The 26,709-nt window shown below is 46.1% G+C and overlaps 1 protein-coding gene across 1 annotated transcript in view; it reads right to left on the reverse strand.

Moving 5' to 3' along the window:
* Positions 1–23,112, reverse strand: part of ZNF398 (zinc finger protein 398) — a 29,897-nt gene extending 6,785 nt beyond the window's left edge. The window contains exons 1-4 of the mRNA XM_032304852.1: positions 22,778–23,112; positions 19,137–19,532; positions 9,931–10,057; positions 9,280–9,390 (exon numbers count right to left, since the gene is read on the reverse strand). Coding sequence (XP_032160743.1) covers positions 9,280–9,390; positions 9,931–10,057; positions 19,137–19,532; positions 22,778–22,801 — 658 coding nt within the window. The 5' untranslated portion in view covers positions 22,802–23,112. The remainder of the gene's footprint in view (positions 1–9,279; positions 9,391–9,930; positions 10,058–19,136; positions 19,533–22,777) is intronic.
* Between the last annotated feature and the right edge of the window lie 3,597 nt (positions 23,113–26,709).

The following is a 26,709-nucleotide window of genomic DNA, read 5'->3' on the forward strand; positions in this document are numbered from 1 at the left end:
GCTTTAAAATATACAGGAAAGGGGTGCCTGGGTGCCTCAGTGGGTTAAAGCCTCTGTCTTCCGCTCAGGTCATGATCTCAGGGTCCTGGGATCGAGCCCCGCATCGGGCTCTCTGCTCAGTAGGGAGAGCTTGCCTCCTCTCTCTCTGCCTGCCTCTCTGCCTACTTGTGATCTCTGTCTGTCAAATAAATAAATAAAATCTTAAAAACTTATAAAAAAATAAATAAAAATAAAATATAGAGGAAAAAGGCAGAAGAAACCAAGATTGACCAAAAAGGTTTTCCTTAGATGTTAATTAAAAAAACAAAGGCATCCCCAGAATTACAAAGTCAGACCTGACAAAACACAGATCTGACTCCTTAAACATACTTTCCAGGTTCCCAATTCTGGGCTCTAAAAGATTGTATTACTTCTACCTATTAAATCATACAGCTCATTGTTTCCTAATCCCCAGGAGAGAGGAGAATAGTCTCCGTGAGTCCCTCCAGCCTGGTGGGGGAAGAGGGGGCGTTCTTTTGGAAAGAAAAAAGAACAGCCTCTAAAAGCTTTGCACATAACATGGCTCATTTGGTCAGTACAGAAACAGCTGTGCGTGTTATCCCAGCGAAGGCCTATTTAGCCTTTTTTGGCCAGAAAGGACAAGCTGGCAAGCTGACAAGGTGCAGAGAGTAAATTCAAACTAGACCATTTCTCCAAAGAGCCTTGTAGGCAGGTTCTGGTTTTATGTGTAACAAGTAGGCAGAACTCACTGTTTTTGCCCAGTGCCTTTTAAATCAGAGACCACGGAAATCTAAAGGTGTGTCCAAAGCAGAAATACGAGGTTGACGAGACTGAGGCCCAAAAAGCCTGGCAGTTGTGCGGTGACACTGGGGGGACGCAGGTTTTGGCGCACGCAGCCAGGCTGCCCTTCCAGCTCCCTCTTTAAACTACAAGATGAAATGTATTAAACACAGTCCAACCTTATCTTTCTTTTCTCCCAGATTTTATACCCACACATGTAGAAAGAGAAAAGCAGGAGAGGACGGACAGGGTTTAAGGAAGAGGATCTTTTCGCAGCTATCCAGAGGAAGAACTTTCTTATTCATCAAAACTCTAAGACTTTTAAAATGCACAATTGTTTCTCTTCAATTTTCTGAGTGAGTTAGCACACTAAAAACCTTCCAATGTTGGGGTGCCTGGGGGGCTCAGTGGGTTAAAGCCTCTGCCTTCGGCTCAGGTCATGATCCCAGGGTCCTGGGATTGAGCCCCGCATCCGGCTCTCTGCTCCAAGGAGAGCCTGCTTCCTCCTCTCTCTGCCTGCCTCTGCCTACTTGTGATGTTTGTCTGTTAAATAAATAAACAAAATCTTAAAAAAAAAAAAAAAAAGTAAAAACCTCCCAATGTCATTCAAATGATTTTGACTTTTTTTCTTTTATTGGTTTATCATTAAGAACTCATAGAATGTTATCTGTTTGATGAGTTTCTTCTTCTTTTTTTTTTTAACATTTTTATTTACTTATTTGACAGAGAGAGATCACAAGTAGGCAGAGAGGCAGGCAGAGAGAGAGGAGAAGGCAGGCCCCTGACTGAGCAGAGAGCCTGATGTGGGGCTCAATCCCAGGACCCTGGGATCATGACCTGAGCCGAAGGCAGAGGTTTTAATCCACTGAGCCACCCTGGTGCCCCTGTTTGATGAGTTTCAATTCATCGCTCCAATTGTCCCTTCTTTGGCCAGCAGGAGCCTCTTCAGAGCAGCTCTGTCTTTTCACATATCAAACATCTAGTTTCCTTCATTTCTGATGTCACAGACTATCCCAGGTGCATTCTGTACATTTCCGGCTCCGCCCACACAATCGCTGATCTGCGAAGTGGAATTTAGAGACTGCCATCTGGATGAGAAGGGTGCTAACTGCTCATAGTTTGCTGTTGCTTCTAGCTCCTTTCCACGGACAGAGCTATTAAAATACATTATCTTGTAGAAAAAAGTTCATGAATTTATCTTAAAATTTATGATTCATATTTACGATTACAGGGTTTTAATTAAGTCCTTTTACTTTGCTTTAATTAATTAATTAACTTATTTAAAGATTTTCTTTCTTTATTTGACAGAGAGAGAGGCAGCGAGAGAAGGAATATAAGCAGGGAAGTGAGAGCAGGAGAAGCAGGCTTCCCGCTGAGCATGGAGGCTGATGTGCGGCTCGATCCCAGGACCCTGGGATCATGACCTGAGCTGAAGGCAACTGATTAACGACTGAGCCACCCAGGCACCCTTAGAAAAAAGTTCATGAATTTATGTTAAAATTTATGATTCATATTTAAGATTACAGGGTTTTAAGTCCTTTTACTTTATTTAAATTAATTAACTTAAAGATTTTATTTATTTGACAGAGAGAGAGAGGCAGCAAGAGAGGGAACACAAGCAGGGGGTTTGGGGGAAGGAGAAGCAGGCTCTGCGCTGAGCAGGGGGCCCAATGCGGGGCTTGATTCCAGGTCTCTGGGATCATGACCGGAGCCAAAGGCAGACGCTTAACGACTGAGCCACCCACGTGCCCCAAGTCCTTTGATTTTATATTTGTATATTATCTCCCTTACCCTGAGAGTTTTGGTTTCTCATGACATTACCATAATCTTTGCTTTATCTGAATACTTGTGTCAAAATAATACCAATATATCAACAAAAATATGAACTCAATTTAAGATTATTTTGTGACCCTTAGTCTTCAGGATCTATCCCTCTAGGGATATACAGTTAAAATATTGTTTTAGTCATTTGAAAGAAATCTATTCTACATATGTATGTCATGCACGTATCATATGGTAATTATTTCAGCCTGTGCCTGATTTTTTTAAAATTTTTTAAAATTTTATAAAATATTTATAAGATTCTGAAATCAAAACTATAAAATACAATCAGAGAGGACTAGCTTCCGTCTCAAATCTCTCTCTCCTTGTATAGAAGTAACTCTTACTGATTTTTGTTTTAATTTTCCATTGTTTCTTTGTAAAAATATAAGCAAATATCTATACATCTTCATTTTTTTCCCCCTTTCTATGGCATACTACTCAAACTGTTCTGTACCCGTTTTTTACTTGACAATATATTCTGGGCATCCGTGCGTAGCAGTACACAGAGATCTTTCTCATTCCTTTTACAGCCGCACTATGTAACAGTCCCATTGTTTCTTCAAGAGTCCCTTACTGATGGGTATTTGGATTCTTTCCAATCTTTTGTTACATTAGTCAGCAGTCAACCATAAAAACTATGGAAGGGTAAAAAAAGTAACTCAGTTCTCCAGAAACGTAAACGGCTGTTGTTATTAGAACCCACTGGCTAAGTATATCTTCACCGAACATGAGAACCCCAGGAAGCTAACCCTTCCTATTGAATAATGATGCTGAAATTTCCTTTGCTCATTTAACTAGATCAGCACAACTAAGGAAATACTGATTTGATAAAATGATTGGGGCTCGGCACTACCGTCACAGAACGCACAGCATACTGCAGTGGCTCCTGTAATTTGGTGGGAGGATAGCGTGAGGACCTTTTGCAGGAGAACTTGAGTACTGTGATGGCCTCCTACAGACACCTGCATGGAGACAGGATACGGCCACTGCTGGTCAGGCCACACAGCAGCTCTCAAACCACAACCCTCACAGGCCTGAGGAACACCAACAGTGAAGATGTACAGAAACATAGGACGAAAGTAAAATCATTGGTTCACGCCAACAGCAGGCTTTGGAGAAAGCCAGAGAACAGAGAAAAACTGAATACTAATCAGGTAGGAGGAAATGGAAAAATGCTGAGGTTCTAGTTTTGAGAGGAAGTTAACAGTAGAAAAGCTGAGAGGCGTTTGAGTGGCGCCATCAGTTGAGCTTCCACCTCTTGGTTTTGGCCCAGGTCATGACCTCAGGTTCGAGAGATCAAGCCTTGTGTAGGGCTCTGCACTCAGTGGGGAGTCTGCTTGAGATTCTCTCCCTTGGCCGCTTCCCCTGCTCGCACGCTTTCTCTAAAATAAATAAAACTAAAAAAAATAAATAAAAATAGAAAAGCTGATCCCGAGAAAACATAAAAATTTAATGTCTATACTGTTTTAATGTCATTTTAACTATGAGGAAATCTGATGGTGTGTGCTTGTGCGTGTGTGTGTCTGTGTATGCGTGTGTAAGGACCCATCCTGTCTGCAAAGAAGCTAGAATCTTGAGGTTCTGGGGTATGGACGAAAGTATAAACCGGGTTAAAATGGGGGTGAGATCGGTTTTTTTAAGCAGACAACAAACAATACTTGACACGTGAAACAACCACTGGTAAAAATACAACAACTTTCTTTTAAAACTTTCTGTGAAACAGATGTGGGACTAAAACGCTGCCAGGTGAATGTGTTAAATGTTGGTGTAATAAGTTAAAACCTCCAAGTTCAGGCCGCCTGGGTGGCTCAGTTGGTTGAGTGGCTGCCTTCAGCTCAGGTCATGATCCCAGCGTCCTAGGATCGAGTCCCACATCCGGCTCCTTGCTCAGCGGGAGGCCTGCTTCTCCCTCTGCTTCTGCCTGCCACTCTGTCTGCCCGTGTTAGCTCTCTCTGACAAAAAACAAACAAACAAACAAAAAAAACCCCACCTCCAAGTTCTGTCATTCCCAGAATGATTCTTGTTCTCCAATACAATAAACTAAAATAAAAGAATTATCTTATTGGGATGTGCCTTAATCACTGATTTTGTTTAGGAAAAGACAGCCTTGCTGGACCAGAATGAACAGACGCAGACGAGACAGACAGGATCATCGCCATGCACCCGAAACAATGACCCACAAAGTCTCCCCACAGCTGCAAGATTTAGAAATGAATTCACTCTCCTTTTGGGTCATGCTACAGTCTTGGCATGAGTTCATGGCTTCTGAACCAGAAGAAAGGCAAAGATAAAGGACTTTCAGTAATTATTCCATTTGAACTTCCTGGGTCAAGTATTTCTCCAAAAAATTCTAAAAACTTGGTAGTTCAATATTCAAGTTATAAGTCACCAAATAGGGGCGCCTGGGTGGTTCAGTGGGTTAAAGCCTCTGCCTTTGGCTCAGGTCATGATCCCAGTGTCCTGGGATCGAGCCCCGCATCAGGCTCTTTGCTCTACGGGGAGCCTGCTTCCCTTCCTCTCTCTCTGCCTGCCTCTCTGCCTACTTGTGATCTCTGTCAAATAAATAAATAAAATCTTAAAAAAAAAAAGTCACCAAATAATGGCCACACACACACACAGCTGGTCTGCACGTGGCCCTAGTAATACATACAGTTGAAGAAGAATTGCAGAAAATCTCAAGATTATATTTTTCTGCACCCTCCACTCACTACTGTTCTCCACCAATTATATGCAATTTTATCCAAGACACCATGCATCAATGACTATTCCTTAGGGAGATATGATAATTTTTCTTTCTCTTCATCAAATTCAGATGATGGGGACAGAGACAGAATGTAAAACTAATTCCAAGATATTTGGACATAAAAGGGAAGGGCTGTCACATTTTACCATCACTATCGTCAAATCCCTCCTACCATTCTACCTATAAACTTAATTATAATGCACAGCTCTTCTAAAGCTCCAAAATGAAATACAATATAAAATTATGAGCTTTATAAGAAATATGGATAAAATCCAAATGTATTTTAGAAAATTAAGGTTTGTTTGTTTGTTTTAAATTAAGGTTTCTAGGGGCCCCCGGGTGGCTTCCTTCGGCTCAGGTCATGATCCCAGGGTCCTAGGATCCAGCCCCACATCAGGCTCCTTGCTTGGCAGGAAGCCTGATTCTCCCTCTGCCCACTCCCTCTGCTCGTATTCCCTCTCTCACTGTCTCCCTCTCTCTCTGTCAAATAAATAAAATCTGAAGGGCACCTGGGTGGCTCAGTGGGTTAAGCCTCTGCCTTCAGCTCAGGTCATGATCCCAGGGTCCTGGGATCAAGCCCCACATCAGGCTCTTGGCTCAGCGGTGAACTTGCCTCCCCACCCCCCACCCCCCGCTTGCCTCTCTGCCTACTTGTGATCTCTGTCAAATAAATACATAAAATCTTAAAAAAATAATAATAATAATGTTTCTAAAAGTACATCAATATTCCAATATAAACACGCCAGTCTAACAACAAATTACACAGTATGTGAAAATTGATTTTTAAAAAGTATGATGTTATAGAAAAGAGGCTGCTTGCTGAAAAGAAAAAAAAAAATTGATTCTTTGGGTAAAGCAATTACTTAAAAAAAGAACCCTAAGTGGAGAACAATCAAAAAGATATTTTATTAGTTATATCACTAAAGTGGCCTCGAATTAGTACCTCTACTTTTTACGTCTATTTGTGTGGGACAATCTATTAGGAACCCTAATAAGCAGACAGTTTATTACTATTCTCCATGGAAAGGAATTGGGAGTTTTTGTGTGTTAGGAGAAAGAAAATCTGAAAGAGGCAGCCTGAGACTGCCTATTCTCAAAAGGGCCTGCCTGTAAGGTTTACATCCCTGTGCAGATAGAAAACTTGCCCGCAGTGTTAGGAGTGCTGCACCAGGCCTGACCTGTTTGTGCACTGTCGCTGAGGCTGAGCATCTGTCTGCCTTCCGGAGTCTAGAATTCTGGTGTGAGGCAGAGGAGGCCTACGTGACCAGCTCACGGTGAAACCCCTGGATGCCGAGGCTCTAATGAGCTTCTCTGGGAGAAAGCACTCTGCATGTGTTGTCACAACTCATTGCTAGAGGGACAGCAAGTGTCCTGTGAGACTCTATGGCGAGAGGCCTCTGGAAGGTTGCCCTTGGTTCCCTCCAAACTTTGCCCTGAGCGCCTTTTATCTTTGCTGGTTTTCTCTGGGTCCTTTTGTTGTAATAAACCTTAACCCTACGTATGACTTTATGCTGAATCCTGTGTGTCCTCCTAGTAAAGGACCAAACCTGGGGGTGGCCTTGGGGACCCCCAGCACAGCCTAGAGCATGTATATATATATTTAGATTTTATTTTTTTGAGAGAGAAAGAGGGATCATAAGCAGGGGGAGGGGCAGAGTTAGAAGGAGAAGCAGGCTCCCTGCTGAGCACAGAGTCCCAGGACCCCAGGATCATGACCTGAGCCAAAGGTAGACGCTTAACTGACCGAGCCACCCAGGTGCCCCTGGAGCATATCTTCAAAGAAAACAAGTACTGAGGCGCCTGGGTGGCACAGTCCGTTAAGTGCCTGACTCTTGATTTTGGCTCAGTTTGTGATTTCAGGGTCATGAGATCGAGCACTGCGTCAGGCTCCACGCTCAGCTGGGAGTCTGCTTGGGATTCTCTTTCTCCCTCTCCCCCGGCCCCTCACTTACACACACTTTCTCTCCCAAATAAATAAATAAATCTTTAAGAAAAAAAATAGGGGCACCTGGGTGGCTCAGTCAGTTAAGCATCTGACTCTGGATTTTGGCTCAGGTCGTGATCTTGGACTCATGGGATTGAGCCCCGCATTGGGCTCCCTGCTCAGTGCAGCGTCTGCTTGTCCTTCTGCTCCTCCCCCTACTCTCTTTCTCTCTCTCAAATAAGTAAATAAGTAAATAAAATCTTTTTAAAAATGCTATATATTGATCAGTCCCAATCATTTGAATCCTATCCTCAAGTTCTAGTAAATATCTAGATTGATAATCAGCAATGTAAGCTAAAACTGCACAGAATCTAACCAAAGCATTAAAGAAATCCAATGCTTACACTGTTTGGTTTAATTTTATGTAAATCTGTGCTAACATATTTGGTTGACTGCCCAAATGGAGTCTTAACCATGGTAAAAATAAACTGACAAGACGGCAGCTAACTAAAACTTTCACACATCATTACAAAACCAAGTTACACCTCTGCCATTTGTCCCCCAAAATAAAATGACACACTGATTTATACTAGCTGAAAACTGTCAGAGAACTAATAATGTAAACTAAGGAGTAATTTCTAATAATTACTGTAATCAAGTCACCCACCTTTTTGATATGATTTCAGATTATTTATATCCATGACATAAAGTTAATCAAATTCAACCTGTTACATTGCTTAATATAATCACCCACACATTCTTTTCTGTTTGTTTGTTTTTTTTTAAGATTTTATTTATTCATTAGAGAGAAAGCACAAGCAGGGGGAGTAGCAGGCAGAAGGAGAGGGAGAAGCAGGTTCTCCATCAAGCAGGGAGCCCCACACAGGGCTTGATCCCAAGACCCCAGGATCATGACCTGATTTGAAGGCAGATGCTTAACCAACTGAGCCACCCAGGCGCCCTCACCCATACATTCTTAAAAAGAATATGTGTGGCAGATACATGCATTCCTCAAAAATCAGAGAATGTTAAGATCTGAGCAGTTCACTGTATGTAAAATTTACCAACAAAGAAAAAAAATATTGAACTCTAGGTTAATGATATTCATCCTGAACTATTTATGGGGAAATGTGTTAATGTCTTTATTGATTTGGAAATACATTGAAAATAGGATGGATTGACAGAGATGCAGAGATGGATAAATACTGCTAATGAAGAAGAGTAAAATATTGGTGGCAGAATCTAGGTAGTAGGTATCTAGGTGTTCACTGCAAAATTATTTCAACTTTTCTGTTTGGAAAGTCTCATAATAAGATGTTAGAAAAAAACAACAGTGTATGGGAGAGGGAGTAGGTGGTAAGAAAAGTTCATCTAATAAGAGATGTCTGAAGGGTGAACTTTCTATGCAGCAAAGAACGAAACGATGAGCTTTTGCTGACAGCAGAGGTGGGACGTGAGAGAAAGAAAACCGCTGGACTGGGCTGAGCAGTCCTTCCCGCTCAGTGTCAGCCCGTGGCCGCCGAATAAACTAGGGAGCGTTCAGCAGCGCTAGCCTCCCCAGCCAAGCGAAATCCACTTGGCCCAGGTGGACATCCTCGGGCTCTGCGGCTCCGTGCGTCTCCCAGGGACCGTACGGACGCCCAGCCCGCCCCCAGCATTTCTGAACAACTGGGTGTACACTCACTGAAGCCACTTCCCCTCACATGAGCGCAACTACTTCCCCTGCCATCTAAGGACATGTTTATTGTACTAAATAATTAGGTTCTCAGGACTTTGTCGTGGGGTACCATTAATAGCCCCAGATTCGTGGTACTCACGGCAGAAGGCAAAGGACCCGCAGTGTCTAAGTGCTCGCTCCTATTTAAATGCCTGAGGATCCATTCATGGTCTAGCTGCTTTGGCATGGGAAGCCTCTGGAAGCCCCAAGCCCTGCTTACTCGGCTCCGAGCCACACTGTCTCTGACCAGAAAAGGCAAACAAGGAGGAGACCATGTCTTCTGCTACTTACCTTCACTGGGGTCTGTGGGAATCTCACTTTCCTCTGGTCCTGGCTGCTCCTCTGTATTGTGTTCTTCCGGCTGAATCTGAGATAAGACATCAGGTTGATTCATGGCATAATCTAGGAGACGAAGGGAAAGGGGGGATGACCAAGAGATCAATGAGGACGACAACGAATTGCCATTAAGCCCGAGCTACAGGCTCTGAGGTCCACGGTCCCAGGGGATTCCTTCCCCAATCTGTATCACTTGGCCTCACTGATCTACCTCCTGTATGGATGCTATCTCTTTGGAAAGCACGTAAGAGGAGCAGTAACGTGTGGGAAGGTACGCATACCACGTCAGCACTGGCCGCCTGCTGCTTTCACTGAGGGACAGGGACAATGTGCCTCAAGGCGGAGAACAAGGCCCTTTCAAAGTGAAGGACACCCATGGAAACCACCCTGCGGCCCAGCCAGAACCCTGAGCTGCACTCTCCATCCCGCAACTCGGCAGAAGGAGAGCTCGAGATTTCCCACTTAGCAAGGGCAATCTGGAAATCTCTGGTTTGCTATCAAGCGTGAAGTGTGTGAGGACAGAGTGGAAATGAGGACTGCTGGGGACAAGGGCCTGTTCAAAGCCCCCTTGGAGTCACCATTCAAAAGGTGACAGCTCGGCCTCACCCATGGAGATGAGAGACTCGTAGTTGCCCTTCATGATATTCTTGTAAAGTTCTTTCTGCCATTCTTCCAGTTTGTCCCACTCTGGAGTGGAGAAGTGGATGGAGATATCATCAAATGTCACCGGCACCTGGAATGATAATCACACCGGGCTTAGGTCCCCCCACTGCAGTTCAGTCATTCGGTATCTCGCGGAGTCCCTCCTTGCCACAAAACACTGTGTGAGTCGCTGGAAGGATACAGGAAAAATGTAAGGCACAGATTCAGCCTCCAGAAGTCCAAGAGGTTTTCGGGGAGAAAGGTGATAAACTAGGGCTCCGAGTTTTGGGAGGCTGGAGGACATTACTTGTAAACAGTCCCTCACAGAGACAGGCACAAACGCAGAGCAGCTATTAAGTTCTCACAATACAGCATATTCTGAATATCCACTAAGTACAAGGCCTATCCTAATTATCAAGATCATAAAAACTGGTTTCTGCCCAAAACAAGCATATGATTATGTTCAAACTAAAGACATGGACCAGAAATTTTAGGTATTAACCTACAATGGGTATGGGATGAGTCTAGAAGAGGTGGGGCTCTGGTTAGTCCTAAAAGACGGACAGGAAAACACGGAAGCACAGAAGACTGCAGAGAACTTTCAGAGGAGAATTCTGAAGCCTGCCTGGCTGGAGTTCAGGCTTCATGTAGGGGATGGTCATTTGCAGAACAGAATCCCCCCATCCTCCGGCATATTTTTTTCTAAAAAGAGAGGCACTTTTCCCTGGGCAAAAAGTGGAAGGTTCTCCTGGAAAGAAATACAAGAGTTGCCTCTCCAAGTACCCGGTGTGGACACTATCACCTCGCACAACGCTTCCCCGTTCTGCTGTTTAGCCACTCGTCATGAGGCGAGCTCACCCTCCCATCACTGGAGCTTCCTGTCGTTAAACTCTGAAATACAAGCTAAGTACGAAGTCTCAAGGACCAGTTAGGACAGCCTGCCACACGAACAGCAAATGAGGGAGGAGGGATGCCTGCGTGGCTCAGGTCATGATCCCAGGGTCCAGGGTTCGAGTCCTGCATTGGGCTCCTCGCTCAGCGGGGAGCCCATTTATCCCCCTGCCTGCTGTGCCCCCTGCTCGTGCTCACACTCTTTCTCTCTGACAAATAAATAAAATCTTAAAAATTTTTAAAAAATGAAGGGATAAAATGTGTAAAGACCAGAAATGCCTAGGCAACAGAATTTAAAAAAACAAAACCACACTACTGCTACGTCCTAAGTAGTATCCCCACAAAGATCTGAGAGATATTATACCACCCATAAAATAAAACAGGATGCTATGAGAAAAGGAAAATCAGAGAACAAGAAAGACTCCTGGTAACAACAACAACAACAACTACTACTACTACAACACACACACGTTTTCTCAAGATTAAAAAAATCCAATGAAAAGAATACATACTCGAGGCACCTGGGTGGCTCGGTCAGTTACGCCTCTGCCCTCAGCTCAGGTCATGATCCCAAGGTCCTGGGATCAAGCCCCACAACAGGCTCCCTGCTCATTGGAGAGCCTGCTTCTCCCTCTCCTTATACTGCTCCCCCTGCTTGTTCTGTCTCATTTTCTCAAATAAATAAAATCTTAAAAAAAAAAAAGAAGAAGAAAATGCATACATACTCATCTTCATAAACTTAACATACCCATTAAGAAACAAAGGTCTAGGGGCACCTGGGTGGTCAGTGGGTTAAGCTTCTGCCTTTAGCTCAGGTCATGATCTCAGAGTCCTGGGATCAAGCCCTGAATCAGGCTCTCTGCTCAGCAGGGAGCCTGCTTCCCCCACTCTCTCTGCCTGCCTCTCTGCCTACTTGTGATCTTTGTCTGTCAAATAAATAAATAAAATCTTAAAACAGAAGAAAAAAAAAAAAAAAAACAATGGTCTAGGGTGCCTCGGTGGCTCAGTGGGTTAAGCCTCTGCCTTCGGCTCAGGTCATGATCTCAGGGTCCTGGGATGGAGCCCTGCATTGGGCTCCCTGCTTGGCAGGAAGCCTGCTTCCCCCTCTCTCTCTGCCTGCCTCTCTGCCTACTTGTGCTCTCTCTCTCTCTGTCAAATAAATAAAATCTTAGAAAAAAAAAGAAAAGAAAAGAAACAAAGGTCTATACAATACTATGAGGCAACTGGCTTTATTTTCCAATTGCTTCATTTGTGGATTTTCCCCCCCAACTAGAAATTTTGTTCTTAGGGACTAGAACGATAATTTGTCATTTTATACCTTGCTCAGCATCTAAAGCCAGGGTAGGGACAAGTATAGATACTCAATAGCGTATTTTCATCTAACATCACTACACAAGAGATTTGACGGTACAAGAGAAACATATACAATAAAATCATGATAAAAATAAAGGGTCAGGATGGGCTTCTGGTTCAAGACTATGAACTAAGCCCATACGTATTTCCCTTCCCTCCCAGAGCACTCCTGAAATGCCAGTGAATTAGATCAGCAGGGCCCAAATCTAAAGCAATGCCAAGAATGGGGAGAAGCCATTGTCCGGCCAGAGTTTTTGAAGAGCTTCTCACTGTGACACAGAGGACAGGCATGTGCTGGGCCCCAAGGTGCTTGAGGGAGCTGCCGCTCTGACCACGCACAGGAAGGCCTACAGTTGAGGAATCCAGAGAATTCCAAGCTCAAAGCTCACAGAGACACGGAGCAGGAATGAAGGCGATTAGAGACTGCAGTTTGAAGGTCTGTCTTCAGAATAGCAGGGACCCTTCCCCTGTCATCTTGGCAGGCCTAGCAGAGTGACCGAGCAGCAGCACTGACCCTGAAGCCGACACCGCAGATATCACCTCTAAGGAAATGGAACAGCACGCCTGGAGTCGGCCACTGCCTTACTCCTGGCCTCTGGGTGGTCCCCACACTCCCTATCTGCTCCTTGCCACAGCACCTCAAAGCGAAGTCCACCGAGCTCTAGCATCAGTGGAGATAGTTCCCTCCTGTAAAAGAAAGATCTTTTGGCTAAAGAGACTCACATGGGGGTGGCTAGGTCGCTCAGTTGGTTAAGTGTCTGCATTTGGCTCAGGTCATGATCGCAGGGTCCTGGGATCGAGCCCCAAATTAGGCTCCCTGCTCAGCGGGGAGTCTGCTTCTCCCTCTCCTGTTCCCCCTGCTTGTGCTCTCTGTCTGATAAATAAATAAATAAAATCTTTACAAAAACAAAACCTTTTAAACAGACTCACGTGGTGGCAGAGAAAACAGGCCAGCTTCCTATAGTTAACCTATTAATCAGTCAAATCCTTACACATATACAACCTAGCATCATTCAATATTTAAAAAAAAAATTACAGCACAAGGATGAACAAACACTAAGAACTATCCTAGAAGAAAAAAAAACACCAGGGACGCCTGGGTGGCTCAGTTGGTTGGACGACTGCCTTCGGCTCAGGTCATGATCCTGGAGTCCCGGGATCGAGTCCCGCATCGGGCTCCCAGCTCCATGGGGAGTCTGCTTCTCTCTCTGACCTTCTCCTCGTTCATGCTCTCTCTCACTGTCTCTCTCTCTCAAGTAAATAAATAAAATCTTAAAAAAAAAAAACCCCACCAACAAATCAAACAAACCTCTAACACGTATTTCCAGGGAAATTCATATATTGCATTCATTTAAGAAAATTCAGGTTGGGGCGCCTGGGTGGCTCAGTTGTTAAGTGTCTGCCTTCAGCTCAGGTCATGATCCTGGGGTCCTGGGATCGAGCCCCGCATCAGGTTCCCTGCTCAGCAGTAAGTCTGCTTCTCCCTCTCCCTGTCCCCCTACTTGTGTTCCCTCTCTCACTGTCTCTCTCTGTCAAATTAAAAAAAAAAAAAAATTCAGGTTGCTTCCAAAAAAGGAGCTAGAAATAAATATCCCTGAAAATTAAGTTGTTAAAATAAAAATGAGAAGGGCTGGAAAAAATGGTCAAGGAATTCCACTAATCGTGAATAAGAAGAAGAGAAACTCAGAGACAAAGATGATGATCCATCTTTCCTGAAAGAACAGGAGAAATGGGGATGAAATGATATAAAAATAGAATTATGGAAGAGGGGCGCCTGGTTGGCTCAGCGGGTTAAACCTCTGCCTTCGGCTCAGGTCATGATCCCAGGGTCCTGGGATCGAGCCCCGCATTGGGCTCTCTGCTCAGTGGGGAGCCTGCTTCCTCCTCTCTCTCTGCCTGCCTCTCCACCTACTTGTGATCTCTGCCTGTCAAATAAATAAATAAAATAAAATAAAATAAAAAAGAATTATGGAAGAAAAGTTCCCAGAGCTGTAAAGACACCCATTTTCTGACTGAAAGCTCATACCAATTGCCTGACACAAATATTAAAAGACCTACCTCAGACACAATTCCAACACATTATAGAAAAACAAGTACAAATGGACGATGAAAACTTCTAGAGAGAAGGAAATACATTTCTTATACATGGATTTTGTATTTATTCGGAATACCAAAATACTAATTTGGAATTGATTTGACACTATAGTTTTCATCAATGGCATTTGATGTTGAGACAAAGGACCAATGCCTTTAAAGTTCTGAGAGAAATGGAGTGTTACTCAGCCTTAAAAAGGAAATGCTGGGGCGCCTGGGTGGCTCAGTTAAGCGTCTGCTTTCGGCCCAGGTCATGATCCCAGGCTCCTGGGGTTGAGCCCTGCATTGGGCTCCCTGCTCATTGGGGAGCCTGCTTCTCCTTCTCCCTCTGCTGCTCTACCTGCTTGTGCTCTCTCACTTTCTCTGTCAAACAAATAAATTTTAAAATCTTAAAAAAAAAAAAAAAAAGGGTAACACTGACACAGTATAACATGGGTGAACCTGGAAGGTGTTATGTTGCGTGAAATAAGCCAGTCACGAAAGGACAAAGAGTGGATGATTTCACTCACATGAGATCCCCAGAACAGTCAAATTCACAGAGACAGAAAGCAGAATGGTGGGTGCCAGGGGTAGGACAGGAGGGCTGGGGTGTTTAATGGGGATAGAGTTCCAGTTTGGAAGGTTCTAGAGATGGACGGTAGCGAAGATCACACAGTAATGTGAATGTACTTAATGCCACTAAACTACATTAAACATGGTTAAAGTGGTAAATTTTATGTTGTATTTATTTCATCATGATTTTTTTTTTAAGATTTTATTTATTTATTTGACAGAGAGATAGAGAGTACAAATAGGCAGAGCGGCAGGCAGAGGGAAAGGGAGAAGCAGGCTCTCTGCTGAGCAGGGAGCCCGATGTGGGACTCGATCCCAGGACCCTGGGATCATGACCTGAGCCAAAGGCAGCCGCTTAACTGACTGAGCCACTAGGGCGCCCCTATTCACGAATTTTTTTAAAGCTTTTATTTACTTGAGAGAGAGAGCAGGAGCAGCAGAAGGGGGGGGGGGATGGTAGGCAGAGGGAAAGGGAGAAGCAGACTCCTCACTGAGCAGGGAGCCTGATATGGGGCTCAATCCCAGGACCCTGGGATCATGGCCTGAGCAGAAGGCAGACACTAAACCAATGGAGTCACCCAGGTGCCCCTATTTTACCACAATTTAAAAAATTGAAACTAAGAAGAACACCATGGGAAAATTATTCTGAACTCAGGGGCCCTCAAAAGTAAGGACAGAATAAGAGCATTTTCAACAAAGACAGATTTTATTTCCCGTATTTAAAGCTAGTAAATCACCAGTATATTCTAATTTCATGAAGAAATCTTTAAGAAAAATCCCATTATTTTATGTATGATTTTGGAGTTTAAGATGGAGAGTTCACATTTTTTTTTTTAAAGATTTTATTTATTTGGGGAGGGAGGGGCAGCGAGGGAGGGAACTCAAGCAGACTCCCTGCTGTGCACGGCCCTGACATGGGCTCCACCTCACAACCCTGAGATCATGACCTAAGCCAAAGCCAAGTCATGTGCCACCCAGGCACCCTAAGAGTTTAACTGTTACCCATTTCTCCAGGTAAGACAATGGATACACACTTTAACTTAGCTTTTCTGCTAATCTCCAGGAGAGGCTGTGGACACACATGTGAACGGCAGTGGGGAAGGCTCTCTGTCAGATGTGGACTGATGTCCCTCTCTGCAAGCTTGCACAGAGGCACTGGTCATCAGTCTCTCTTCCCCACTCACTCTTCAACCAGTCCCCTTTCAGATTTCTATCCCTCCCCCCAACACATGCACGGGGCCAAGAGAACTCTTGGCAAGGCCACGGGTTAGGTCTGTGTTGCCAAAGCATACTCTGTCATGGTCTTTCTGGACCTCTTGTCACATGCAACCCAAAGGACAAGGCTCTCCTGGAATGCCTGTTCTCCTTGTCCTGTGACCCCACAGACTTTCCCCTCTTGTTCCCACCTCACTGGCCCCTCCTCTTCAGCCTCCTCTGCTGGCTCTGCTGCTCCTGGAGATGATCCTGGGTCTCTTCCCCCTGCTTATCCACTTTTTCTCCTGAGGCAATGACCTCCAGCCTCATGACTTACAGTGTGATCTGTGCACCAGTGACTGCCAAATACTCCTCATCTTTGAGCCGCGGAGACCACTTAACATCTCTCCTGAACGCGTCACGAGCGTCTCAAACCCAGTACTGCCAGAAGAGAAGTCCTCATTCCTTCCCACCTCTCAAGACAGGCCCCACCTCAGTAAAGGCCACCACCTCCCATCCGGGAGCCTACGGGTCAGTGAACCTACGGTGGGTCAGAGCATATGCTCTGAAGCCAACTGGGTTACGATATCACTCTGTTATTTGCATTTCCCACCTATGTGATCTTGCACAAGTTAGGGTTGTTCTAAGTGCTTCAATAATTTTCATAAGAACCCCAGGGGCTCCTGGGTGGCTCAGTCAGTTAAGCGGCTGCCTTCAGTTCAGGTCATGAACCCAGGGTCCTGGGATCGAGCCCCCCATTAGGCTCCCCGTGCACTGGGGAGTCTGCTTCTCCCTCTGCCTCTCCCTGGCCACACGTGTGCACTCTCCCTTTTTCTCTCTCTCTCGAAAAATAAATTAAATCTTTAAAATAAAAAAACCCAAGTTCTAAGTGCATTATCACACAGCAAATTAACACTGATCACTGTTCTTCGCTCCTCATTCCCAATTCCCATCAGTGACCCCCACCCATCAATTCCACCAAACATCCTGCATCTGTCCACTGTCCATCTCCCCCACTGCTACCTTTGCCCAAGCCATGCTCATCGCCCCCCGCCCCCGTTACAGCCGCCTACTGTGTTTCTCCCTGCTTCTGTTCCTACCACCCTGACCCGTCCTCCACAGAGGAGCCAAAGCGATTCGTTCAAAATATAAACAGATATAACTCCTCTGCTTAAAACCCTCAATTTCTTTCCATTACACCCAAGATAAAACCGGTTCCTTACCTTGGTCTCCAGACCCCTATGTCAGTGACTCATAGTCCCAGTTGCATATTAGACTCCACTAATGGAGCTGTAAGAATTATTAATGTCGGGGCACTTGGGTGGCTCAGTTGGTTAAGTGTCTGCCTTCAGCTCAGGTCATGGTCCCAGAGTCCTGGGATCCAGCCCTGCATCAGGCTCCCTGCTCAGAGGGGAGTCTGCTTCTCCCTCCGCCCCCTCCACCCATGTCTCATGCTTGGGGTGCTCTCTCTCTCTGAAATCAATTAATCAGTTAAAAAAAAAAAAAAAAGCAAGCAAGCATTATTAATGTTTAGGCCCTATCTGGGACCCACTCAATCAGAATCTCTAGCTGTGGTGTCCACAAAATTTAAGAAGTCAGGGCGGAAAAACTGCCCTGCATGACCTGACTGACCCCTACATCCCCCTCCAGTCACCACACACCTGCTGATGGGCCTTTTCCCTTGCCCCGAGTGCTCCGCGTTTGTCCGTGTCTCTGGGACTCCGCACTGGGCACTCTCCCCGCCTAGACAGCGCTTCCTCAGACCTTCACAGCCAGGTCCTTCCTGTCGTTCAGTCTCAGCCTAAACATCAGCACCTTCACGAGGGCTTCTCTGAAAATCCCATCTAAAATAAGTCACCAATGGGGCTCCTGGGTGGCTCAGTGGGTTAAAGCTTCTGCCATTGGCTCGGGTCATGATCCCAGGGTCCTGGGATCGAGCCCCGCATCGGGCTCTCTGCTTGGCAGGAAGCCTGCTTCCTCTCTCTCTCTCTGCCTACTTGTGATCTCTGTCAAATAAATAAATAAATAAATAAATAAATAAAATAAGTCACCAAACAGCACTTTTATTGTTATCTATGCACTTAAATGGATTTATTTTCTTGTTTGTTTATATTATTTCTCCTTCTCCACTAATATTTAAGCTCCAGGGACCCTTACATGAACTGTTCAATGCTGTGCCTTCAGGATATAGATGTGGAGCAAACAGTTCTTCCTCCAGGAAACTAGCCGCCTCAAGGCTGTACTCCGTGGCTTATTAAGAAGGATGTTCATCTTCTTTTGCTTTATGGGCTACTCCCTCCAGCAGGGCTGGTCCTAACACAGCACACTTCTGTAAAGGATGCTAAAGGTCCAACCTCTATAAGTATAGATCTAGAGGGCCTCGAACCCTTATATTAACCATTTACCCTACAGCTCTTCCCTCAGCCTCTTTTTCGCCAGAACCACCAACAGATTCAAACAAGCTGATTTAAATATTTATTTATTTAATTAATTATTTAAAAAGATTTTATTTCTTTATGTATTTGTCAGAGAGGAAGAAAGAGAGAGAGCACAAGCAGGCAGAGGCAGAGAGAGAAGTAGACGCTCTGCTGAGCAAGGAGCCTGATGTGGGACTTGATCCCAGGACCCTGGGATTATGATCTGAGCCAAAGGCAGTGGCTTAACCAACTGAGCCACCAGGCATCCCTTAAATATTTAATTTAGTTTCCACACCAAGTTTGAGGCAAACGGGTAAACAAAAAGAAAAGAAAAGAAAAGAAAAGAAAGTGAGTCAGACAGAGAGGGTAGGAAAAAGCATAAGAGAAAAAAAAATCTATCTGCCAAGTAGTCAACTGTGAACTGGAAAGAGTTTGCCAGTTTTAAGTTTGACACTTCAAATCACTGCTAAATAGGACATAAAATGCTTCCCAAATATATTATATGTTTATAAAAAATAAAAAATTTTAAAAAATCCTTAAAAAAAAAATGCTTCTCAAAGGGATAAACAAAGAAAATCTTCATCTTTCCTTTAGCCTGATTGGCCAACAGGCTTCCTCCTCGTCAATGGACCAGGGGCCCCACTTTCCATCTAGAAGGGAGGGCATTACCTTTGGGATATCTCCTTTAATGCCCGGGGGCAGCCGCAGGATCCAGAAGTTCCTGTTCCTCAGCAGGTTCTCCAGGTTCTCCAGCCGCCTCTGCAGCAGCCCGTACTCCTGCAGCAGGGTCCCCAGCACGGCCCACTTGCCCTCCAGCTGGTTCCCAAGGTCAGCCACTGTTTTTTCACAGCTGGCTAGCTTCTTCTCGGCCGTCCCTGTCCGTCCTTCTAGGTGTAGGAGTCGCCGGCTGTGGACCTCCACCTTTCTCTCGATGGCCTGCACGGCTGCCACCACCGTCCACAGGGAGATGGCTGCGGTCTGCAGGTGCGCCTCATTTGCTGCTGGGGGCGTGGGAAGAGGAAGGGGCTGCAGGGATGTAAGGCATTCAGAGTCCCATTCAGAAGTCTACATGCAGTGGAGAGACGAGACAAGACATTGAGTGTTGGAAGGAGCCCTGCGCCAAACTGAAATCAAAGGACTGGTTAACTGGCTGACCAGCTGAGATGAATCTAGACCTCGTTTTCACACTGTCTGCATAAGCTTCATCTTTGTGGAGCTCATCAGCATCGAAAGCCAAGAGAATTGCTTTGGTGGGTCAGAGATGAATTAAGTAAGACAGTGAATGAGTGAAACCGGGTGGAGAACCAACCTGGCATATTACCTGGGACGCTAGGCCCTACAGCCAACCGTCCAGAGCTCAGGTTGCTGATGTACCCTCTATTTCTGGAAAAGGCCTAAGTGCATCAGATCTCTCCAGCTTTCACTGAACTCACTGCCTTCTGATAAACCCTTTACTGACTTGCTCTGGCCCTGCCCACCACCCTGCTTACAAATCACAACCATATCATTCAGTAATAGCTAATTAAAGCTGAGAATGTGAGCATAGAGAAAACATGATGGCTACTGTCAAATATTTGATGGCTATAAAACAGAAGGCAGAACACACTTGTTCAATATTATACTGCATTCACACCAGAGGGCAGAACTAGAACCAACGTGGAATTCTTAGGCAGGCAAACCCTGGCCTATATGAATAATTTTTGAAACTAGATCTCTCCAAGAAAATAACAGGCTGCCTAGTCACTGAAAATGCTGCAAGACCAAAAGTGTCTTAAAAAAAAAACAAACATGCTGACAACAAATAGGAGTGGACCAGAACGACCTCTACAAAGCCCTCCAACTCCATGAATCTGATAATGCCCTCCCCGGCCACAACCTCCCAACTCTCCAGCTCACTGGCTACTTGCTCTTCAATCCTACTAACCCCCTGACCATGCCTTTTGCTCCTGGCTTACTAGCCTGTTCCTGTCTTTGTTTTTTTCCTCGGTTGGTCATTTCAACCACGTCCAACCCCTTCTCTGCCTCACCGGCTCCAGCTCTGAATCTGTCTAATTGTTCCTTCTCTCTTCCTATAAGCAAGCTGGTAAACCCGACTAAAGGAAGTCACACAACAGGGAAAACTGGTGTCACCACACACCAATGGTCTCTAAGCAAAGAAGCAGGAATTCAGTGCTGCCTGGTGCCCTCCCCCTCACCCCCCAGGGCTTCTCTTCCCATTCCATAAAGTGGCCACTACAAACCCCCAGCACACTCCTGAAACTAATGTGCCTAAGAAGCATTTGGAGAGCTTGTTACAATGCAGACTTTGATTCAGGAGGTCTGGGAGGAAAACCCCGATTCTGCATTTTGATTCTGATGCTGATGCCGCTGGTGCTGGTGCAGGGAGAATGTGACCAGCACTAAGACTCTGGTCCCCTGCAGGCCTCCTCAATCTCAGGGGACAACATGGCCTCCTACTTTGAGAAAAAAATTAGAGTAATGACACTGAAACTCTCTCAACTTTCTCCTTTTTTCCACATTCCTTCCCACTTCAAACTTATCAGTAGCTTAACCCATGCTTTCTCCATTCCCACAGGAAAAAAAGTTTCCTCTTTAAAACTAATCACTCCGGGGCACCTGGGTGGCTCAGTGGTTAAAGCCTCTGCCTTCCGCTAGCTCGGGTCATGATCCCAGAGTCCTGGGATCAAGCCTCAGGTTGGGCTCTCTGCTCAGCAGGGAGCCTGCCTCCTCCTCCTCCTCTCTTTCTCTGCCTGCCTCTCTGCCTACTTGTGATCTGTCTGTCAAATAAATAAAAATCTTAAAAAAAAAAAAAAAAACAACTAATCACTCCACTTAGGCTCTAAAAGCCAAACTCTTGCCACATTTTGAGGAACATTTCTCTTTTTTTCTTTTCTCTTCTTTTCTAGCTCTCTCTCTCTCTTTTTTTTAATGGTCAGTATCTCAATCTCTCCTGATTCTTTTCTCTGAAAGACAGACCTGCACTATTCAGTACAGTAGCCACATGTGGCTACTGAGCCCTTGAAACGTGGTTATTGTGATTGGGATGTGCCGTAAGTATAAAATACACACCAGATTTTGCACACTCAGTATGGGGGAAAAATGTAAAACTTAATTGTTAATATTGGTTATGCACTGAAATATTCTGTAGGCACAATTATATTAAAATTAATTTCATTGATTTGTTACTTTTTGAATGTGACTACTAGAAAATGTAATGTTAAATCTGTAGTTTCCATCCTATTTCTTAGATATGGTTGGCCTTAGAGACATAATCATCTTTACCGCATTAAAAAAAATATATATATATATATTTACAGTTAAAAGGAAAATAGATCCCAGGGCCGAAACTGCACTCCTATCTGCGCTACTCCCCGAAACTGCATTCCTGTCTGCGCTACGGTTCCCTCTCTCCCTTCCCGTCTCACTTTCCAGGTACTCCTCGATTGCTCATCCTGGCCCCTGGCCCATAAAACAGCGCTCCTTGGGGATGACCAAAGGCTTCTTAGCCGACAAACCCAAGGCATATTTCAGTGCTATGCCACTGGACCCGTCCCCGTTCGTCCTACGTGGCTCTTGTGCGCAAGGACTCTCTTGGTCATCTCTGCAGCTATAGCAACCGGGAGGCGGCTCGGCCCGCGGCGCGCCTGCGGTAAACACCCGCGGAATGAATAAACACGTCAAAGCTCATCCCGTCTGTCCTCGGAACCCGCACCAGTCAGTCCGTCATTGAGCAGTCCTGACCGAGGGGGCCTCCTGCGCGGCGGGCATTGTCAGATACTGGGCACTGGGGGTCCCCGTGTCACGCAGCCCTTCCTCCCGCCTAGCAGCTCCCGTCGCCGCCGCATCTGCGGCTGTGCGAGGCTCAGGTGGCCTGCACGGAGGTGATTTTGTGCCGACGGCTCCCGAAGCCGAGAACGGCTGATGGCCCCCAAGTCCTGCGGGCTGTAGGGGGGCTGACACCAAGCGCGAGGAGCCCCTCTTCACTCATGCGTCTTTCACCAGCGGAAGAGGCGCTCGCCGCCACGAACGTCCAGATGGGAAGGGGGAGCCCTGGGCCTCGCACCCCAGCCGCGGGGGCTTCGCCATGGGGGAGGGGGCGCGCCCTCCCGGCCCGGAGCTCGGCGTCGGCGTCCCACCGGCCCCTCCGGCCTCTCCCCGCCAGCGGGACCCCGGGAGCGCCTGTGCTCCGGGGCCCGGCGCCTGACAGGCCGGCCGCCCCGTCCTGCTCCCCTCCCTCGGGTGTGCGGCGCAGAGCCCCAGACGCCCCGACCGTCCCGGGCTCGAGCGCTCGGCGCGCGGGCCGCCCTTACCGGAGCCGGCGCCGCCTCGGCCATGGCCCTGCGCTGTGTCCGGCCCGGCCCGCAGTCGCCGGAGTCGCCGCCGCCGCAGTCGCCGCCGCCGCGCGGTCCCACGCAGGCCGGCCCCCGGCCTCTCCGCAGGCGGCGCCCGCCCGGTCCTGCCTTCCCCGCCCGGGCTCGCGCGGCTGCTCGGGGCGCGAGGACGCAGCGGAGGCGGTGCGGCCGGCCGGCGAGGCTGGGAGACGGCGGGCAGGCTCAGCGGCGTTCGGCCCGCAGCGGCCCCTCAGCTGGCGCTTTGTGGACACCGAGCGCACCCTGGGAACGGCTCCGGCCTAGACGCGCCGCCCGCCCGCCCGCCGCCGCAGCGCGCCCCCTGCCGGCCCCCGCGGCCACTTCCGCCCCGGCGGCGGCGGAGCGGCGCCCGCGGGTGGTTTGCTCGCTTACCCCGGAGGCTTTCGCACGGAAGAGTCAGGGCCCAGCCCCACAGCCGGGCTCTCTCTGGGGCGCGCTTTTCTTCCCGAAGCCCCACTTAGCGGGCACCGCCCGAAGGGAGGCGGGAGGGCGGGAGGGCAGCCCAACTTGGAACGGCGGCGGTGGGCGGGGTGCGAGAGCGAAACCGGCCCGAGGGAGCCCGCGCGTTGCACCGAGTAGCCCGAAACCGTGATGGGCGGACGTTCCTCGTTTGCAAAACAGCAAATGCGGCGAGCGCGGCCCCTCTTCGGACCCAAACTGAAGTCTACAGTGGTCTTGACCTCTCGGATTATTGGGGTTGTCGTTTGCGGGGTCTGTACCAGTGGACGGGAGAGCCCGGCGTTGTCTGCCGAGGTTGTGTGTTTCGGGTTGACAGTGTGAGTTGCGCGTAACCCTGAGTTTCCAGCTCAGTCCTCATTTCAAACATGCCCAGAATGATTGAAGATCTTCCCAAACCCGGATTTCTACAAATGAATCAAGCCAATGTCCGTAACAAAGTACCAGATCACTCAAGTGTGAGACCGTCCCGTTGGGACACCTGCTCTGGCGCGCACGAGCTATTCTCACAGTGTGGTCACACCTGCAGTATGAAGTCGGCCGGAAAATCTATTTTGGTCAAATGGTGAATGTTTGATAGTTAAAAATCGCTATTCTCTCAATGAGAATGTCGCCATAACAGAGTGAACTTGTAGAAAGTAAAGAAAAAATGCGAACTTTCTTGGAAAGGAAATTCATTTTTCTGATCATTAAAAACGTAGTAGTTGGGCTCCTGGGTGGCTCAGTTGGTTGAGCGACTGCCTCCAGCTCAGGTCATGATCCTGGAGTCCCAGAATTGCGTCCCCCATGGGGCTCCCAGCTCAGCAGGGAGTCAGCTTCTCCCGCTGACCCTCACCCGTCTCATGCTCTCTCTCTCTCTCTCTCTCTCGTTCTCTCTCTCTCTCAAATAAATAAACAAACAAACAAACAAACACAATTTTTTTTTAAGTGGTAGCTAAAATGTTAAAGTTTGACCTTACAAGACTAGAACATTCATTTCTCAGCCCTGGAGACTGCTGGATGTTCTTATGGCCAACAAAGAGGAACATTTGCATTACTAAATAAGACACTTCTAACTGAGCTTCATGGAGTAACAAAGGCTACTTCTGCCAGTAATATGGTAATACTGCCACCAGTTTATTTTGTTTCTTCCTCTAACAGGAAATTATTATGGTAAAGACTTTGGTCCTTTTTAATTCTTGGCCTTGATAATTTCTTGGGCAATGACCTGATTCCATGGAAACAATTTCACAGACTGCAGTTTTGTGTATTTTCAAGAAGATGCATGATATTTTCAGAAGCAGATTTAAGATGGCTGTATTCATATTTTAATGTCTAATTTCTACTATTCTGGTCCGTTCTTGCGCTATGCACAATCACTAGAGAAAAATTTGTCCTTAAAGTTTGGGTGGATCTAGAAATATGACAATGAAGCAATTTAATTACTCTCAAGAAAATAATCAAAGTTTCCATCTGTATCTTGGCTTTCCTTTCATGCACACCGATTTCAGCTTCTTCCCTGGAGTAGAATCAAAGAGAGATCTTTTCAGCAGGTAATCATCATGCAGGAAATACACTCTTAAGGCACATAAATTTATTCAGCAAGTTACAATAAACTGCTCTCTATGTAACCAACCATTGGTTATTAGTATGTTGGTAATATTGGTAATGTTCCTTGGGAAATACAAAATTAAGGCCTTATTGATTAGCCTTTGAAAGACCTAATAGCTGCTGTTCCACCTTGGTTAAATATCTTGTATATGTATGTGACAAGACAATTTCACAATCTCTTTTGTATTGTATAATTTGTTATGGGGTGAAGAAAAATTATGGAAGGGGTCTAAAATCTTTCTGCTTGCAGCCAGTCATCTTTTATTATGTCTTTTAAAGTTATAACGATTTTTCTGAATATAAAACTGAAAGTGTGAACAAATTACAGTATGTTTGTGCTCAGAGCCTTTACCAAATTTGTTGTATAGTCAATGATAATTTTGTATACTTGTCTTTACTGATTTTAGATTCCAAAAATATTTCTCAAAGTCAGGTTCACTGTGAGACACAAAAATCTTCCATAAAGTGAGGAAAGTAATCCTTTATGTTGTCAAATCTAAAAATAAATTAAAGCTGATTCTTCCAACCTCGTGTGCAGATGTCATACCATATAATTTGGGAGCACAATCAGCGTTTTCATTAACCTTTCTGTACATAACAAAATATAAATCAGGAAAAGGTTTTTAGGAATGTTTTCTAAAATGAAACAATATTTAGAATCCATAGCTTAAGGTAACCCTTTCGGATTCCTTCCCTCTTTGGGAGCTCTGTACTATCACTCAATAAACCTTGCTTTGATGCCCACCAAAAAAGAAAGAAATAGAATGCATAGCTTCAGCAAATCTCAAGTATCCTTTCTCTCCCACTGCTGAAATGTTCTGTTTGGTTTTTGTTCTTTGTTTTTGTTTTGTTTTGTTTTGTTTTGTTTTTTAAGATTTCATTTGGGTGGCTCAGTCCGTTAAAAGTGTCTACCTTCGGCTCAGGTCATGATCCCAGGATCCTGGTGATGAGGGAGCAGGAGGCTGGCTGAAGACAAAGCAAAAAAAGCTGGTGCTTTGCAGCCCCCTCTCCACCCGCTCCCCTCCATAATATGTGTAGGATTCCTCAGGCACCCTTGACTGCCACGAACGATAATAGTTAACTTGCAGAGATCACAATCCTGCAGGACAGGAATCTCCCTTGCTCTACAGATGTCCTAGAGATCTACAAACAGGGAGGTTACCTTATCAACAGCACAAATTTCCAGAGGCAAATAACTCTCAGTTCCTCAAGCCCTAATGTCTCCCTGCCCACCATAAACGAAACTGGAGGAGGCTGAGGTAGAAGGGAATGTAAATGATAGCAGGATCATAACACCCCACCAAGAATCTCCTAACTATCTTGATGTTAATGGCTGGCCTAAAGACGACATGATCAAGCCACAAGGGCAAGGCCTCCCCACCCCCCCCACCCCACACACCCCAACCCCGCACCTTGGAGGCCCTCTTTAACATACGGAAACTCTGTTGAAACCTCCCATCCCTTCACCCCCCCCCCCCCCCCCCCGCAAGGTATATAACCTGCCATCCCTCAAAACCCGGGGCAGCAGCTCTTCCATTTTGCACCAAAGATGTCTCAAGAATTCTTTCTTGGTCATCGGCTCCGGACCTCAGCCCACCGAACCTCACCTAGGTTCTAGAACTTCATCACTGGGATCAAGTCCCCCATTGTCTCCCTGCTCAGTGGGGAGCCTGCTTCTCCTTCTTGCTCTGGCCTGCCCAATCACACCCCTCAATTCCCTCTCTCCTCTGTCTCAAATAAATAAGCAAAATATTTATTTACTTAGTTGCTTAAATTTTACTTATTTATTTGTTAGAGAGAGACACAGAGAGGGAACACAAGCTTGG

Source organism: Mustela erminea, chromosome 11 (assembly GCF_009829155.1).
Source record: "Mustela erminea isolate mMusErm1 chromosome 11, mMusErm1.Pri, whole genome shotgun sequence".
NCBI classification, from domain to species: Eukaryota; Metazoa; Chordata; class Mammalia; order Carnivora; family Mustelidae; genus Mustela; species Mustela erminea.